The sequence below is a fragment of the Pieris brassicae genome, chromosome 6 (genome assembly GCF_905147105.1).
Source record: "Pieris brassicae chromosome 6, ilPieBrab1.1, whole genome shotgun sequence".
Taxonomy (NCBI): domain Eukaryota; kingdom Metazoa; phylum Arthropoda; class Insecta; order Lepidoptera; family Pieridae; genus Pieris; species Pieris brassicae.
In genome coordinates, this window is record NC_059670.1 from 6,944,731 (window position 1) to 6,963,815 (window position 19,085).

At 30.7% G+C, this 19,085-nt stretch overlaps 2 protein-coding genes across 14 annotated transcripts in view; both read left to right on the plus strand.

The window, feature by feature from the left end:
* LOC123711372 (multiple C2 and transmembrane domain-containing protein) overlaps positions 1 to 11,801 on the plus strand; it is a 73,358-nt gene extending 61,557 nt beyond the window's left edge. For 5 of the 9 annotated variants that reach the window (XM_045663935.1, XM_045663934.1, XM_045663931.1 and 2 more), the window contains exons 3-16: positions 304 to 448; positions 1,420 to 1,571; positions 2,133 to 2,291; positions 2,729 to 2,915; positions 3,873 to 4,069; positions 4,538 to 4,751; positions 5,075 to 5,220; positions 5,781 to 5,926; positions 6,379 to 6,435; positions 7,503 to 7,579; positions 8,137 to 8,243; positions 8,580 to 8,689; positions 8,879 to 8,976; positions 9,505 to 11,796. In XM_045663935.1, the coding sequence (XP_045519891.1) occupies positions 304 to 448; positions 1,420 to 1,571; positions 2,133 to 2,291; positions 2,729 to 2,915; positions 3,873 to 4,069; positions 4,538 to 4,751; positions 5,075 to 5,220; positions 5,781 to 5,926; positions 6,379 to 6,435; positions 7,503 to 7,579; positions 8,137 to 8,243; positions 8,580 to 8,689; positions 8,879 to 8,976; positions 9,505 to 9,579 (1,870 nt within the window). In that variant the 3' untranslated portion in view covers positions 9,580 to 11,796. Of the gene's footprint in view, positions 1 to 303; positions 449 to 1,419; positions 1,572 to 2,132; positions 2,292 to 2,728; positions 2,916 to 3,872; positions 4,070 to 4,537; positions 4,752 to 5,074; positions 5,221 to 5,780; positions 5,927 to 6,378; positions 6,436 to 7,502; positions 7,580 to 8,136; positions 8,244 to 8,579; positions 8,690 to 8,878; positions 8,977 to 9,504 lie in introns of all 9 variants that reach the window. The other 4 variants (XM_045663928.1, XM_045663930.1, XM_045663937.1 and 1 more) reach the window with 4 other exon arrangements.
* Positions 11,802 to 12,434: 633 nt separating this feature from the next.
* On the plus strand, positions 12,435 to 19,061 carry LOC123711373 (receptor expression-enhancing protein 5-like). 5 transcript variants are annotated; one of them, XR_006753945.1, is made up of 6 exons: positions 12,435 to 12,651; positions 12,718 to 12,950; positions 14,715 to 14,838; positions 16,777 to 16,869; positions 17,328 to 17,358; positions 18,246 to 19,061. XR_006753945.1 is itself a non-coding variant. In XM_045663938.1 (6 exons), exons 1-4 carry the CDS (start codon positions 12,522 to 12,524, stop codon positions 15,768 to 15,770), a joined length of 591 nt encoding a protein of 196 aa, XP_045519894.1. In that variant the 5' UTR covers positions 12,435 to 12,521; the 3' UTR covers positions 15,771 to 15,773; positions 17,328 to 17,358; positions 18,246 to 19,061. The 5 variants fall into 5 exon arrangements, 4 of the variants coding, with proteins under 4 accessions (XP_045519894.1, XP_045519895.1, XP_045519897.1 ...); XM_045663938.1 differs by lacking the exon at positions 16,777 to 16,869 and adding an exon at positions 15,667 to 15,773; XM_045663939.1 differs by lacking the exons at positions 16,777 to 16,869; positions 17,328 to 17,358 and adding an exon at positions 15,667 to 15,773.
* Positions 19,062 to 19,085: the final 24 nt, after the last annotated feature.

Sequence of the window (19,085 nt, forward strand, 5' to 3'; positions counted from 1 at the left end):
GGTTAATGTCATGGTTATCTGTTATCATAGGTTATGCTTGACGTCATTATGTGTAGAAGGCTTAATTAAAATCTTCCAAGCAATATTATATTAAAAGTAAGGTCTTGTCGTGTCTTATTTTGAGTATATTTCGGTTACTTACTAGAGTTTTAGATAAAAAAACGAAAAGCTTGCTTCAACAATAAATATACATTCACATTTAGAAAAACCATCGGTTTCTTTACGAAACTTTATTCACATTATATAAGTATTATTTTTCTTCAAATTCTAAATAATTTAAGACTTGAGTATTCAAATTTACAGAATCACAGAAATCAGACCGAGAGCCGGCAGCCTTCCAGGACAAAATTCAGATATAGCCTTTGCTATCAACACCTGCACAGATTTTATTGAGAAAATTGGAAATCGATTCCCCCGTCTTAAGAATCGAAGCGATAGAATACATAGGGTACTTTTTTATTGATGTGGTGGACTAACATTACTAATATAATTGGATTTTGGGTGTATATTCTAAAGTTTATTTCTTAATAATTGCTTGTCGCTTTAATTACAACGCAAAATAAAAATTGATCGGTATATATAACTGTTTTGAACTAGTGGTTTCATTCATCTCTGATATCTGAACCTAACCTAACCTAACGTAGGTTCGATCCCCGGGTTTTTCATCAAAGGACTTTCTATGTACGTATTTAACAATCGCGTCAATGGAACATCGTGAGGAAACCGGTATGCTTTAGACCTAAAAAAGCCCCCTTGTGTCAGGAACAGAAGGGCTGATCACCTACTTGCCTATTGGAAGTCAAATAATCAAGAAACAGATATAGAAATGTAAGGCCCAGACCTAGAAGATTGTAGCCTCAATATTTTTTTTATTATGTGTGATCTAATATACTAATGTCTATGTGGTTTTTAATGTGTAATGAGGTGTTTGTACGTATACTAATACTAAAGCGATGATATATAAACTATGCCATATTTAATCCAATTAATGGTAAAGCTATATTACAAAGTAACTTATAACTTTGTTAATTCATTATAACGGTAATTTTGGTTCAGAAGGTAATGATGTAATTAATTGCCTTTAAATTATTATTTAAACAGATACTACTGTGTGATACTAAAAGTGTTTGACCATTTGGATGTGTACGGGACAAATACAGCGAAGTATTGTAAATCGTAAAGTTAACAAAAGAATTGTTACGTAATAGTCGTGGATCGTTTTATTCAGAGCATAACGTTACTACGAATTGCTTAATTTTGTTTCACATTTACTATCGTAGTCGCCTATTTGTCTTCGGTATTTTTCCTTGTACGAAGGGAAAATATATTCCTAATCAATTTCCTTGTATTTTTATTTATTATTCATAAATCTTATGGGTTAATTATTTGCCTGGTTTTTACGTCTATTTATTGTTTCAGTATCTTTTGAAAAATACACGTCTAAGTGACGTGAACAAAAGATTGAAAGCGCAAATATGGAGTTCTGTGGTCACCATTGTCCTAGTGGAAGCCAAGAATCTTCCCGCGATGGACATAGAAACGAGATCCAGTGATCCTTACTGCAAGTTTAGGTAAGGTGTTTTATATGTAGGTTTTTAGTTTTACAAAATCTTTTCTCAATTTATAGTAGTTATAAAATTATGTAAAATAGGTAATGTATTAGTTACATACGTGGAATCACTAATATTTATTATTCTTGTTGTAAACTATAGAAATACTTGACGCTTATAGCTTAAACTAAGGATTCTATCACAGGAAACAAAAGACAGTTAAGTTTGAAAAACATAAAGTTATCTATTTGGCTCAAATGTGTATGCTTAACATAAGTATACTTAATGGACCAAATGGTCCGTTGTTCGTTAAGTCCTGGCTAATTAAGCCAGCCTAGCTACTTCCAGAAATTTCCCGGGTTCTTCAGAAACTTCACGGACCCCACTGCTCCAAAGATTGGCTCAAATATGAAACAAACATGTAATGTGTCGCCATATGGACGTATTTCATGAATTTCGGTATAGAATCAACATCAAGATCTCTCTGAAAAGAGAGCGTAATTGTTTATTCATCGCCCTAGCGAACCGCGGTGACCTTATTACCTACGTTTCATTCAAATATGATAAAGTTCTCTCTTTCAGGTTAGGTAACGAAAAATACAAGAGTAAAGTGGTCTGGAAATCGTTACATCCCTCGTGGCTGGAGCAATTCGACCTGCACCTTTATGACGACCAAGAGCAAATATTGGAGGTGACGGTTTGGGATAAGGACAAACAGACGAAAGACGATTTTTTGGGGCGGTAAGAAAGGATCCCTTTTTTATGTCGCTTGAATTGTTGCGCAAGAAATAATTACCTTAGGAGACTCCTCCAAAGAGAGGAGGAAAAAGTTATGATTTAATCTATATTGTGTATCTGTCGACGAAAGTCTTGATACGCTGTGTTCTTCAGAAAGGGATTTACTGTAAAAATATAATTTTTAAAATCTGTATGAAATACCTTTAAAGCTAGATCTTTGAGCTAGCTCCCTTAACTATTACTAGCAAATTGAAATTTCCGATTTTAAATTCTTAATGAGGTACGTAGTAATGGTTACTATCACCGCTATACATATCGAAACGATGTTGGATTAAAAACTCATTAAAATATTGTATGACAAGAGCGGGCTAACAATTACCTACTTGTGTACTACGCACTCATTATATACATATTCATATTATAAATCGTGTGTTTTATAGATGTACAATAGACTTATCAAAGTTAGAAAGGGAGAAAACGCACAATATACGAAAGGACTTGGAAGATGGAAATGGACAGATTTTTCTTCTTCTTACCATAAGTGGCACTACTCAATCCGAGACCATTACAGACTTAGCGACGTACAAAGAGAATCCTAGAGATATTTTAAATATTGAAAAAAGATATGTGAGTATCTTAATACTGTGAGAGACAATGACTGAATGAATGAATTTTAAATGACGTAAAATTGTTTAATGTATTTATAGTCAGTCTGGTATAATTAACATTTTTATTAATACTGTATGGTATGGTATCTTTCTGTGTAGAACAAATGTTCATAAATCATCATATATTTAGAAATTACTATTATATAGGTAAATATTGTATACGGAATTGTTTTTTACAAATGTCAAGATAATTATACATTTATACTTATTATACATTTTTAACATTGAAACATTCTAAATAAACTAAAAGGACAGAAGACACCAAAAAAAGCACAAACCTTTGTGCGTGAAGTGCTACAAATTTCTTTAAATTCCTATAAAGTAAAAAAAAATACAAAAAACAAAATCAACGAGATTTGAGGGAAATAATTAACAAGGTGCGGAACAATACATGGAATTGTCCATTCTCCCTAAACATTATTTGCGCGGACTGTCCGAAATTTTAGGTTGCTCATCGCTCTTGTATACGTAACATTTAACGTAACGACACTGCTTCTCAGGGCAGAGTCGAAAAAGTTTCCCTTTCCGAATATCGAATTTGATAGGCATACATACATATGAACATACCACATAGGCACACATAGAATATGAAAATTATTATTATGTTATAACTATACGTAAACAATGTTATAATGTTCACTGCCATACAAATATTTAACTCCGCGAAGTTTGTCACCAAGGAGTTTCAAGTATGCTAGGGCGCAAATTTATGGTAATATTGGAAGTTTACTTATCTTTAACAACTTATTCTTTATGTCTTTGGCGCCATTTATAAGTTGCTACATTCACCTTTTATTAATTAGGTTTACTCCCAATTTATGATATTATTAGAACTTACTGTACAGACTATTAAAAATACATTTGAATTAATAACCCACATTGACAGTTTCTCACGTGGTTTTGTGTCAATTTTCAGGCGTGGTTCCGACTTAATGAGCATTCTAGCGGTGTTGGATGGCTCTGCGTTAAAGTCTACGGGGCAAAGGGTCTGGCTGCAGCAGATTTAGGAGGTAAATCTGACCCATTCTGTGTTGTAGAACTCGGCAATGCCAGACTGCAAACCCACACAGAATATAAGACTTTGACCCCGAATTGGATGAAGATCTTTACATTGTAAGTAATGGTGTAGTTATGACGCATTTAAAGGTGCGTTTACACACTCAAAAACCAGTCGGTCTGGGCCTCGGATTTCTATATCTCTTTCGTTTACAATTGTTTTTTATAGGCAAGTAGATGATCACACTTCTGTCCACAACACACGCCGTCGGTTTCCCCACGATGTTTTCCTTCAGCGCAGGACCGAGTGCCAAATACGCACGTAGACATAAATTCCATTCGCGCAGAGACGGATATCGAACATACGAGTTCAGGAATGACACTGATCCTACTAGGCCAACATGTTTATGTCATGTTTTACATAACAAAACTTTTCAAGACGATTTAAATGTGTGATAATAATAAATTATCTTAGCTTAGCTGGATTAAGAAAAAGTATACGTTCATAGATTTAAAAATGGTCTCAGTGAGGCATTTGTTGGTCGTTACAAAAATATTATTTGTAATTTATTTTTTTGTTTTCAGTACAGTCAAGGACATGAGTTCGATTTTAGAAATAACGGTTTACGATGAAGACCATGACCACAAAGTCGAGTTTTTGGGTAAACTGGCAATACCAGTATTAAACATACGAAATGGGGAGAAACGATGGTTCGCGTTGAAAGACAAGAAAATGCGGGGGAGAGCGAAGGGAAATTATCCACAAATACTGTTAGAGATGTCAGTGATATGGAATCCGGTAAGTTTAAATTATTTCATTCTTTTTCTATCTATTTAACTTGTGTACTACGTAGGATGTGCATCTTTAGACCTAAAAATGGACGATGTCTGTCAGACTTATAAGGTTCTACCTGTTAAGGACTAAATATACAGACATATGCCTTGATTATGTGTTGAGGGTTGAGGGACTTCATACATCAACTAAAGATATATATAATTTTATTCATAAGCAACATTCATTTATTAGGTAAAATAGTTAGTACGTCAGGAATGAACCTAAAATCTCCAGATATCTACTTCCATAAACACATATAATTCTGGAATAACTATTTTTTTTTTCAGTTAAAAGCAGCCATTAGAGTCGTAAATCCAAAAGAGCCTAAATACATGCACCAAGAAGCAAAATTCAAACGACAATTATTTATAAGAAACGTAATGCGGCTCAAAGCTATTATAATGTGGTTTATTGAAATTGGAAAAATATTGCAGTAAGTTAATTTTTCTAATGCATAAATGAAGTATAAATCGCCTTATAACGGCTGATCGCACGTTGAGAAGAATATACGCCATACGGAAATACATATTATATATTTATTATTACCTATTGATATATTTATTACAAGAACTTTTTCAATATAAAACTAAAAGTAAATAATTCTAATTTTTTTGTGTCTTTTATCACATGATAATAACGACAACGGTCGTTCCATAACTGAGCGTTATTTTAGGAATTTTTTGGCGCGCACCACCACCATGTGGAACCAGCTGCCCATTGAAATACCAATTCTTAAAAGCACGGGAACGCACTCGCAAGCCTTCATGCATTGAGTGTCCATGGGCGGTATAATTAACATCAGATGAGCCTCGAGTATATTTTACGAATACTACTCGAAAGCGAACAGTGTATTTTTCAATTTTTTATTTTCAAATACGACGATTCACAATTGTCTACATGTAAAGTATGATTATTTTATTAGGTACAGTGACTATGTCGTGATGGTTGTTCATCGATTTCAGGAAAATTTCATTCAGTCGTTTTGGCTTTCAGAGACTGTTTTGAATGGGAATCGCGAATTTGCTCTTTCATTGGCCTTCTAGCGTGGCTCGCCTTTTGCTACTATTACGAAATGTGGATGGTACCATTGTTTCTACTCATATTCTTCGCGAGGAACTGGCTGATATACCGATTAACAGGTAAATAATAAGCACTTTTTAACAGCTCTAAGACAAATTTATTTTAAAGTATTTTATGTATTAGTAAACAGAATACGGTTATTATATTTTATAATAATTGTATATCTTCTTCTTATCCGGTACACTCTTGACAGAGCGGTCATGATCGCTATGTAGTAGTGATAATCAAAGGGTAATTATTATGTCGTGATTAGTCAAGTACATAATGTTGGTAAAACTTTTTTTTTTCATGTAGACTCCAGGTAGTCAAATATAATATGAAAATTGTTATATACGCGCGCCTCATCACTGAATGACTTAAAATTAAAATTCTTTTAAAAACGACTCCATCATAAAATTTAAGTGCAAGAAAACACGTTTATTAATTATCGCTACCATTCATTTTTATACACATAGTGATAATGTTACGTTCTAACTCAAATGTATCTAATTTCGAAATTATTATTTTATAGAACATATAAAATCCTACAAAAATCCTTGGGCGTGTTTTAAACGATTCGTTTCTGGTAGTAAGTTTGTTTTTATTTTTATTTTGTCTGCATGCTTTTTGTTTTTACGCTTACATAACTAAATATGGGCAACAATATAGTCTTATAGACACAAAATAATGGTAATCTTAAGATTCGTAGGAGGTTGTATGTAACCCATTGTTGAATAACTTGTTGAGTTACATGAAAGTTGTGGGTGAGTTGTTCCGCGGATGAAAAAGAAAAACCTGGGTATCTTAGAAGTAAACTGGCGTTAAGTCCGGGTTCCTCACGTCTCCTGACGATAAGGAAAATCGAACTCAAAATTTTAGAAAAATGTTTTTACTACTAAATTAGTACTGATTCTAAATACTATAATAAATTTGTATTTTTTTTTTAACATTGGGTATTGTTTTTTCTGCAAATTTTGCATTTGCATTTTTGACTTTAAAATAAACTAAACAACATGATAACTCAAAAATGGTTCACATATTGGGAGTTTAAACTATATATCAGGTGCGTGTAACTCGTTTATTCGTACAAGGGACGGCATATCGAACCGTCTTTATACGGCGAATCTAGAATGGCCCTCTCCCAGCAGAGACGTATAACTACGCCTACTTCACCCATTCCCCAGAGTTGAATATCATGAGTTTCTTATATAAAACCAATCCCATACTACTAGCATACGAGTATATTATATTACTTCTGATACCTGATTCCGTGAATGACTGGTGTACGAAGGTGGCGTATTAGAAAACATATTTCGAGTTATTAGCTTAGGCGGTTGATTACCAAGGAAACATACTCAGAAATATATTTGACTCTATGACCCATGCTCCAATACGAAGTCTCGTATGAAGTCTCAAATAACAATAAAATTTATAGATACGTGTTATTGACTTGAATAGTTCTACATATATCGAAAACTTATAATATAATTATTAAGTATTTTAATAACAATATTGCCTTGAGTTACGTGGCTTGAATGACATTTTTTAAATATTGTAATGTAACAGCTACAATTATACTCGGTTAGTCGTTTTATCTGCTTTTGTTTAAACAAAATATTCCTATGGTACTGGATTTTAAAAAACAAGCTTTTTTAGGTGGAAATCCTCTTCTCGCTCCAGTAGATGACGATGATTTATTGGCTGAAGAAGACGATGAGGAGGAAGTTGATAAGGTAAACGTATGATATTCTTCTCGTCCAGATTTTGTAAACATTTGAATGTAACATGCAAGTTTTTTTGATTTTATATCTAACATAATACATTTTCTCATATAATATTGAAATTTATTTCGAAATTAAAAATTAAAATACGAGCAAAAAAGAAATTTGTGCGTGTACTAGTGTACACACGTAAGAAGTGAAAATTCTTTATATTTTCCGAAAAATTATCTACTATATGCAAATTAGATAAAGGCTTTTATTATCATAGCCATGAATACGAATAATACAATTGTTTAATTTTACCTTATTACTACTAAGATTATTACAGAATTTAATTCATTGTAATATAATTATCACTATCATTGTTATCGTTATTATATATATCTGTTATTATTGGCTTCGAATCTCTTAGAATCAACCGTGGTAGGGACAAGATAAAAGATAGCTCTTAACGGAAAAATCTGACGGTAATTTTTTATTCCCATGCTGATAAAGAAGTTTCACTACATTTTTTTTATTTAATCACACTTCTTTACACAATGGAGAATAACAAACATACTATGTTACAGGAAGAAAAAAAATCGTTAAAAGAGCGTCTTCAAGCTATCCAAGAAGTAACGCAAACTGTACAGAATGCTATTGGTTATGTGGCTTCCTTAGGAGAGGCTGTTAAAAAGTAAGTATATATTAACTTAACTTCGTTTTTACTCAAGACAAACAAAAACAAAGGAACGATGATTGTACAACGTTATATCTGTAGCCAAGAGTTTAGTTTAGTCACACAGTCAAAGTAAATCACTTAACCTTATTTTTTTGGTGATTTACTTCTTCCTGTCCAGGCCAAAGGTGAAAGGTGGCCTTGTTGTCTGCACTTCTGTAGGAACTTAATCTCGATTTCCACTGACATAATCAAACGTATATTTGGTTGAAATTTGTCAATAAAATAGACTCAGAAATGTGTATTTTTGTTGGAGGATTATGCCCATTTAATTCTTGAATTTTAATTTTTCAGCCTAACGAATTTCACGGTACCCTATCTAAGTTATTTAGCGGTAATAATGCTGGCTGCAGCGATGTTGGTGCTATATATGATACCATTGAGATATTTACTTATGGCTTGGGGTGAGTAATATTTTACTTTTAATGCTTGCGAATAAACTATGGGAACCACACTGTTTTTTAGAAGAGAAGAGTGGTTCAGCACAGCACATCCTTATAAAGTTTCTCTCTGTCTATAAACTTTCAAAAGTTATAAAATTAAATTAATCAAGACATTGTGGTTACAAAAATAAAAAAGTACGTGTTTTTCAGGCATAAACAAATTTACGAGAAAAATCTTACGACCTCACACAATACCGAACAATGAAGTTTTAGATTTATTATCTAGAGTACCGGATGATGAAATATTAGTAAGTATATTAGATCTTTTATTTAAGTCTTAAAACATACGTATATTCTATCTTTTCATTTTATTACGATTGTAACGCTGAAAGGTTCATTTGTTGTTTTTTTAAGAAAGCAAAAATGTTTGATCATCATAACTTAATTATCCGCAAGAAATATAGTCGATTGGCGAATTTAATTATGTAGCGTAATTTATGATGTTCAACTTTGACAGTCCTGTGTAAATTTTATTTTTTTCTATAAAGAGAATTTATATGATAGGAAATGAGCAACATAAAATTTAAGTTAATTGGTATATCAAATAAGGAAATCCTATAGAAAAAGTTACTTTTTACTTATTTCCTATTTTTACAGTAACTTAATACTAATGCAATAGAAAACTAAACTAAAAACATAATATAATCATAACAAGTAAAAACTTAAAATCTAAACCATTTTATAACTAGAAAATGTCGTTCAAGTGAAAAAGCGGGGTTTCTAGTTATATTAAAAAGTTTCTTAATCGTTTCTAATTTAATTTAATGTATTTACAGTTAGACGTACGAGAATTAAAACCGCATCCGACCAGCGAACGCCGGGACGCGAGAAAAAAGCACAAAGCTTCGTAACATTCATTGAAAGTTCGTGAAAGAATCAAGAACTATATCGGATCAGAATAGACTAATATCGAATCATTATATATAACCTTACGTTGAAAGCATTCAGTAAGCATATAGTTGGAAATGTGAAAAGAATATAGTATATTATATCTGACAACATTGCGAAATGGTAAGATTTCAGGTTTGATCTCTGGGCTCAATCATTTAGGTTGCATGTGAATTTGGATTATTTTGATATGAATCCAAGTTTTCATACGTTTATTTGTAATATTATGGTATGAAATGTAAAGAACCCCTGAAAAAGTAATTAACTATATAACTAATAATTATTTACAACCCTTCGTGGCGTTGTTATGTGATTCCTGTAACACAGAAGAGTGATTTCATGCTTACTTCTAAACAACAATATTCCATTATGGTTACATAACATCATAAAATTAAATTTCCAACAAAAAAACAACATTTTTTCTCAATTCTATTAATATCCAAATTAATGTATACATTGTCAATAGACAGTAGAATTATTTTATAAAATAGTAAGAGTACCTGTTTGAAACGTCCAGAATGTATAAAAATATTCAGTGGGATGGCATAGACATAAAAATCGACTGATAAAATTATTAGGCACATAGAAATAATTTTGCATTCCTTTAATTTTCAAATGAATCTCATCCTATTTTCCTCAATTTTCTTATTAGTAGAATAGATCTAGATAGAATACCTTTTGTCATTATCAAATAAATTATTATAAATGCTGTTAAATGTAAAATAAATTTTCTATTAAACTATTTGAACGTACTATAACTAATAGCTATTTGTATAATGAACAAAAATTCATGATTAATCAACTATCAAGATACGATAATAGTGAGAACATTTATAGTATTTTAAATGTTGTTCTTCCATTGAATATATTGCTTGTTAGTTCCTCTAGATTACTATACTTGCACGCAGACATTTATAATGGTCTTACTCTAAGACGTTACAATTTAAAAATCAAATATTACAGGATTTATTTTATAGATTGTCTCATATTGTTGCACAGATAAAACTAATAAGGCAAATAATAACTGTCAAAAATGACGATATCAGAGAATAAATGGTTTGACAGAGACAATATTTGAGAATACACGTGTATTATAAGACGGGCCTAATTTCATATCGTATATATATATATATATAACAAACCTGCTGCAAACCTTATAAATTGACTGCAGCGTATATCGAAATTTCTTAATAATATATAATAGTATTATATCGCGAGACCGTACCGGAATATCTGGTTTCAAATACCAAGTCACATTTACTTGACCTTGAAAAAATATTGGTTGTTGATAATATGATTCATATAGATTTGATGTTAAAAATTTAACGACACGTCATGTTATCATTAAATAATAGAAGACATCCTTTTGTAAGAATATAGCATAAGACTGAGACCAATCTCATTAATTATTTTGTTGTATAGAGACATTTTTTTTTAATAGCGTTTTTATAGTTAGATAATATCTAAGACGAAATACTTGCATTTAAATAGAATTTAATAATTTAAAAAAAGTTTAGATCCTAAATAATCAGTTTGAACATTTTCAGGCTTTCTTTTCTTTTATTGATGCGAATTTGTCGCACATATATTGTGCGAATACTTTTGTTTATAGTTAATTGGCTATGGTCTATTCAAATCAGTGAGTGTTGCCACATAGCTTCAAGACTCTATTCGCTATAGAACTTAAATATTATAGCCGTAAGTCTACGATTACGGATCAAGCGATAAAACTTGTAGTAAATTATCTAGTCATTATTTTTCAAACTTTTAACTTATATTAATTACCTTAGTTAGGTTACCACTGGAGTCATCGATTTTTAATTTTATGTGACAATTTAATGTCTCTACATTATATAAAAATGTCTTTATAGTTTCACTATATAGTCTTAAAACTTACTGAGTGTTTCAAGCACAATTCGTAGCACTTCTTCGTTCTACTGCACAGCACAAAACATTAGATAGGTTAATCATTTAAATTAAAATTGTGATATCTATGCAATACAAGCTTAAAAGTTATTCTTATGTACACTCTTATTATATAAAGTACGTATTTAATTAAAAGTCATATGATGTTGTATGGGTACGTTAATAAAATATTGTTACTGTAAAAAAATTACGTACTTCATACAGAGAATGTATTATAAAAGTGTCTCAAAATTTAAAACAAGATTTATATTTATTCTTTTTATAGGAAATTACCTACTAAACTAATTTATGTTATTATGTATTACTTTAGGGATTTCTCATAATAACCATAAGATTGTAATTAAAACACAAGTGATAAATGTTAATGCTTTTCATATTTTAAAAATAAAAAAGTTTTAAAATTACCGATGAAGTTTTTTTAACGTATAAGACTTGAATATGAAATTTAAATTGTGTAATATTTATGTTTGTTAATCAATTAAGGCGTTATGATTACTTTTACTCAAATGCAAATTAATTTAATCATCTCTTTTGAATAATGTATATTTTTATTCAATTTATACAGCTGTAGAAGTTTTTGGCGACACCTATACCAATCTATGAGTAGAAATCACTCCAATGAAGTCACCCTGACACGCTAACAAAGTTATTCCCACCGTTAAACATATATTCACAACTTCTCAACAACCTTGATTAATTGTCACGTCTTACAAGAAATATTATGATATTATTTTAAGTGGCATAAAATAACAATATCGCAAGAGACTCGCCATTCTAGTCTAGTATAGCCACGAACTATAAAGCTACTTAATAAATCATAATATCTGTGGTTATCAAATGATGTCTATTGTCAATTGTCATCGTCAATCATCGCGACTCATGTCATTTTTGAGTATATTCTTCATTGTCTCGTGTCCGTCAATGAGCCGTGGCCGCGGATAATAATTCAACACACCCCAGACCGATTCTTTTTACAAAAATGGGTTCCAAATTGCAAGAGTACAAAGACACTTTAGAGCATAGCCTAAACGACAAAAGCAAACCTTGGACAAAGTATTTTGACTTAGCAGAACAAAGGACGGGCGTAAATAGAGTCTATCTATTCGTTGGTAGGTAACTTTTTTATACAGTTATTTATAACGTAAGCTGTGATTTTGACGTTTATTTTTCCACAGGCTTGGTGGCGTTCACCGGTTTATATTTAGTATTCGGGTTCGGAGCTGAATTGATATGCAATTCCATTGGTTTCGTTTACCCCGCCTACATGTCAATGAAAGCATTAGAGTCGCCACAAAAAGATGACGATACAAAGTGGCTTACCTACTGGGTTGTCTACGCTTGCTTCTCAATAGTGGAATACTTTTCGGACTTTATTGTCGGATGGTTCCCGCTTTACTGGTTGATCAAGGTTAGTAGTTATCCCCTATACAAACACCCTTATTGAGTAAAAACAATTACCACAATGAATTACTTGATCTTATTGAACTAGGTAATGCCTATACAATTTTTTTTATATCTCATGCTTAACTTTGTGTTTAGTTGAATAAATGGTAAATGACAATTTATAATTTATGTTACTGTAGTCTACAATGTCACAAGTATTGTGTAGGTATAAAGACTAGGCAATGTTCATTCAGATTCCAGGTAGTGTTAAATAATATGTATATCTAATATAAAGATTTTTCATATTAATGCATATGTATCGGTACCAATTAACAGTATAGATATAGTATACACATAGTTGTTATCTAAGATAAACTAATTCTTGATAAGCAATGATAAGTGTAAAAAGGATTCTTAATTTGCTTTCACCTGGTGGCGTCATTTGTAAATTTTCTTACATTATAATTTTTGTTTTAATTTTTATTATGTAACTAATTAAACTGTATATGTGCACATTCATACTCCAGTGCATAAAGTAATATGAATTTGCAGTATTATGTAACTTAATATGTCACACTTCAGTTCTCACAGATTTTGTTACATAGTTAATTTTATGGTAGTTTTAGTTAAATTCTTTATCAAGAAAAGAACAGCTTCTTATTAGTAAGAATCTAACTTAGCCTATACACTTAAAATATGAAAAAGCAATTTTCTCTCACGTGTTCCTGTAGTGGTTACAAGACTTCACTACAAAACTTACATATATAACTATGTGTTACTTTCTAAGATCAATTAAGATAAACTATCTTACTACTGATAGGACATGGAGAATTATTCTAATCATTATAACAACTAACAGTTAACAATTAAGACAATGAAAGTAAAGTTAAGATTTTGTAAGAAAAATTCAAACTGCAACATACTTAAACACTTTGGCCTTTATCTATATTGAGGTAGATATCATAATAAATAATGTTACGATTTACTTATTGTAATTCTCTACAAGGCAAATTTGCATTTGCATTTCTTATTTATTATAATATAATGCAAGATTAAATATACTACAGTAATATTTTAGTCATTATAATAATTATCCTTTAGTGTTCATATGAAAATTCCACTATTGTTTGCTATACAAAATAGGTTATATCACAATGATGTATTGTTTCCACAATGAGAGGTCACTAATGACTCATTAAGATAATTAATGGTTTATTTTTAAAAGCAATATGTTATCATTGACATTCACATTAGTGAAAGTGGTCACCCCAACCTCGCTTTTGACCTTTGTAGTTGTTGTAGTGTATACAAGTAATATTTGTTCATGTCTGTAATAAAAAACAACTGCATTTTGTGGATGATATTATGCAAATGGTTAATCAAGGCAGTTATGAATTTGACGTGTAATTTTTATGTGTTGAATTGTGTAATAGAGATATATTGACAGAATATATTGTGTTTAAAATAACTAGAATATGTCTGCAAATAAAAGGAAAATATTGGCAGTTCGTTATATCTGGGTTCTGAAGTGGAATCTGTTATCCAATTCTTAACTTAAAAGCAATGTTAAGAATGGTGCATTATCTTTAAACAAATTACATTTCTAAACAATACTTATTATTACAAAACATCTTTGCATGATTGTTAGTTTAAAACTGTTTTCATAATTGATACGATAAGCCATCTTGGTAGATGACATGGTTGTCAAGCTAGACTCCCAGACAATATTTGAAAAGTATTGACCTCTTTACTTTGTATCTGTTTTAACTTTTAACTTATTCAATTACAGTGTATCTTCATAATCTGGTGCTACCTCCCAACAGACTACAATGGCTCAATGATAATCTACAACCGCATCATTCGCCCTTACTACCACAAGCACCACGCCAGAATTGATGATCTGGCTGCGTCAGGTAAATATAAATTAATGGTAGGACAGTAACATAACATGGAGTTAGGAAAAGGACTAACAGACCCCCCGAATGCTAATCAGCTTAATGGTTGATTTAATAAATAAATATTTTTCGATATTAATTTATTATACATTAAAAGTTTAGGAAGAATAAATGCCACCGCTTAAAGTTAATTTATTTGTCAATTAGGTTATTTTTTCGGTACCAAGTACCAAGTTATAAAACTTGTATCAATTAATTAAGCGGAAATATTTAAACAAGCATTTACAGTCAGTGAGATAGCATAAGTTGGTTAAAAATTGATAAATGAATTTATAAACCTATTAAGTGGACAAGATAAATATCAGTGTAAATATGATTCATGATGCTAATTAAGAGGCGCTTGTTAATTGATTATTTATGATGATATAGAACAAGCCTAGAAAATGAACTTAGCTACACGAAAATGTTTTTATTATTATATTGATTTATTTTAAACGACTTTACTACGGGTTTTGTCCGCTATTGGGTTTCAATGCATATTTAACTATTATGTACTCTGGTTAACGTCATATTGTTGTTACCATTCACCGGCTCCAACATAATCATTTGAGAATGTTACTTTTAGACACACCTAACAATGTTTGTTTTTATGTAAAAAAAATCACTAAATAAATTTAAACGGTAGGCTTTCGAAACATACTTATCTTTTAATTTACGGGTCAAACTTATTTAAAAATAAGAACAAACTGTTTAATTTAATATTGATACCTATTTTCTAAAAGCTGTCCTTAAATTCTAAAAAGAAAATAAAACAGCCGATCCACGTTTGAATGTATTCTTTTTTAGATCCTTTACATCAGCTTTTTAAGGAAGTAAATAAGGATATTAATAAAACTGTTAAGTCTATTAACAAAACACTGAAGAATACATTTCAGCATAAAAATGAGTAACAGGTAAAATGCTTGAGGGCTTACTATAAATCACAGCATGAGGCTTAGATCAAGTGTAACATTTTCCTATGGTCTGTCCTACCCAAAACCTCGCATTTACATTTACATGTTTAGAACTCAAAGGAATGCTTACATCCAGCTGAAAGCGTCGAGATACTATTAATGTAGAAACATATACTGCATAATTGTAATAATAATACATGTTAATTTATTTTTTTGTGTAAGTCAAAGTCAACAAAGTTTGTCTAATCACAGTATATAAGTCATTCTGAATCCAAATAATTATTTCTGCATTCTTAGTTTCGAAGCTTGGAATGTTTGAAAGTATATATATTAACGTCATGGGTTGCGGTGGCTAACTCACCTGGTTTTTCATGAAAAAAAATCCATAATTGCATATGTGTGTGGCATGCTTACATCACAGTGAAACATAATTTTATAGAAAGAGTACTTTAATTGTTGCACTGTGCACCGAGTAGAATGATTCAATTTATATGAATAAGGGGGTCAGTATTTGCTTTGCTATGAGGTATAATTGGGCCATAACCACAAATTCAATGTCTTTTATGTCACTTTTTCTTAAAAGATTCTAATAGGAACCGAACATTTATATTATTTACAATTTCATTTTTATATGCAAAAAATTATGGGCATTGAAAAGTGGACATTTTTCTCAAAATTTTGGTCGGGAAATAGGGTCGCAGCTATAAGACAGTATAATAATAAAAAATCATTGCCACCATTTTGTTTTAACACCACATAATGTTCTCAGAGCGGAGGCTGATGCATGCCCTCTCTTGGTAGAAAGAGACATTCGGTTATCGTACGTTATTGTCCTGAAACAAATTGTTCTATAGCATCAATCAGATCAGTCTACTGCAGTATTCTTAAGTGAAACATAGTATAAAATATATGTATTTTTCAAGTACTTAAGACATGAATTAAAATACGTGTTATGATGGCGGAAATGTTTTGAATACATTCAATATATTTTCATTCTTAAAAGATCCCGTGAATATCCAAGAGTTGGTGCAAGGTGCAAATAGGAAGATAAATACGTCTATGAAAAAATTGGGCTAAAATCATGTTATATAATCGTGTATGTTTGATTTTTTTTATTTGTATTAGTTTTTCATTCTAATAAACAATGGGCCTTCAATAATTGTAGCAGTCGTTTGAAACTTAATTCGTAGTATTCTTGCACAATTTTTGTGAAGCTCTTGTAATGTATTAAGTATTTTATTTATCTTAATATTTCACCATTTATTGCACATTTTTCAGTTCATAGTATTTTTGTGATATGATGGAGCAAAGAATCAGCTTGATTAAGTCAAATAAATAAAACAATATACTTTTACTTTGAGTAGTTCCAGTCTAATTCCTAAGTGCTAATTTATGTGTAATTGCGCACTCACTTTAAGTGAAGGAGAATTATAAAGTTAAACGTTAAAAGTATGTCAGCACTGAACATATAGTTATACAATGAATGCTAATTCTTTGCTCACTTGAGACATATGGTTATTTTCCTTTCGTATTAAACCCGAACCCTTATTTTAGGTAAACAAGAATAGAGCTGTACAGCACTGAAGTAAGTAAAAACCAATGAACTGGCAGCTTTCAGTGTGTGCTTATGTAAAAGCTTAAAAAACGACTTGTTTATCTATGTAACTGTCAAATCTTACGTCCTTTACAGCCAAATGGATGCCGTAAATAAAAATTGCAAATTATGCTTTTTTACATTTATGACATTGTTGCATGGTCAATACCTAAAGTATTTTTTTTAACACTTTCTAACAACCTTTTTGTAATAATTATCTCAATTTATTTATGGCACTATTGAGCAAATATTATTTGTCAAAACTGCTTGATTTATATTTGCTATGTTTATTAACTTGCACAATTAACTTAAAATTTTCTGTTAATTTGATATTAGGTATAATTAATAACTACATATTTATACTCACCAAGGTAGATTTAATGCCAGTCTGTTGAAGTAGCTTGATTGTAACTAAACATAATATTATTTTACAGAGTGTATCAAACAAACTATATTTTTAGTAATTTCCAGTAATAATCAAGGATTTCATGTTTCAATTTCCTCAGTTAATTAAATTTTTCCAACCATCACTAGTCGTTCCATTTTAATTTACCAGTAGTTTTAACTGAGATTCAAGTAAATTTGAATTTGTGTAATTGCAATAGTGTCCAAATGCTTCATATCGTTTTTCAAAGTTGTTACAGCGCTCTTAGCGCAAACGAAGCTTAAAAAATAACGTCCAGTAACTAACGTGTAGTTAATTGTTAGTTGGAATGACAGTAACTTGCACAAACTATTGGACAATTTTCGCGTCCATACGCGTTGTCTTACAACTCAATAACTCTGCATTAACCATATATAATTTAAAAATAGGGCAATACTCTGATACAACACCTATACATATAAATATATATTTAAATAAGTTTTTGTTATTTCAGCTTCACGCCTAGTTACAGACGCTGTAAGGAAGAGCAACTAGGATTAATTAACTGCTATTGAAGGAAAAGTACAAAACATCAAATACAGCACTATTACGCTTTCATCATTCAATCATTACGTTTTTTTCAATACACTAAATACATTTTTGAAAGAAAAAAAAATACTTTTCACAATGGTACCATTTCTGAAATAATTCCTGTTATAATAGAATATTGCTTGGTTTATTTTGAAACCTTTGCAATTACTAACTTTTGATAAATAATATCAAATAAATCACCCTGATATAAGGCGTTAAACAAATGTTCTGTGTAACAAATACGCTGTCACGTCGGTATTGGGTAGATATAATGATCTAAAGCCATCATGGTGTATGTTTTGTAATAACTTGAAAGTTTTTAGTTTTAATTTTCTTAGTAAATTCTTTGTGACTTTAAATCTTAGGAATGTAAGTGGCTTACTTTTTCTCCTTATATATTTAAGGCAATGAATTTCCTGTCTTTTTGTACTCACTTATATCTTGACAATGTTTGTCTTTTTTTAACTTTTATATCATAAAATTTATTGTTATACCTAAAGTTGTTCTAGGAATGTTTTTGTTATTAAATTTCTATAAGACCATGTTTTTTTAGTTTTTCACAAGCTTTTGTGTTGCCACCTAGAGAATTTAAGCGTGATGGTAATACCTGACTTTATAACAGTAGGCTTGTTGATGCTTGAAATGTAAATTCTGTTTGTGCCTTGTTACAACTGCACTCTGATTTTCATTGAGAAATATATTAAGAATGCCATTTCACTTAAATAAAGAAGTTCATTGATTTGCTTGTTTCTTTTTGTCTTAT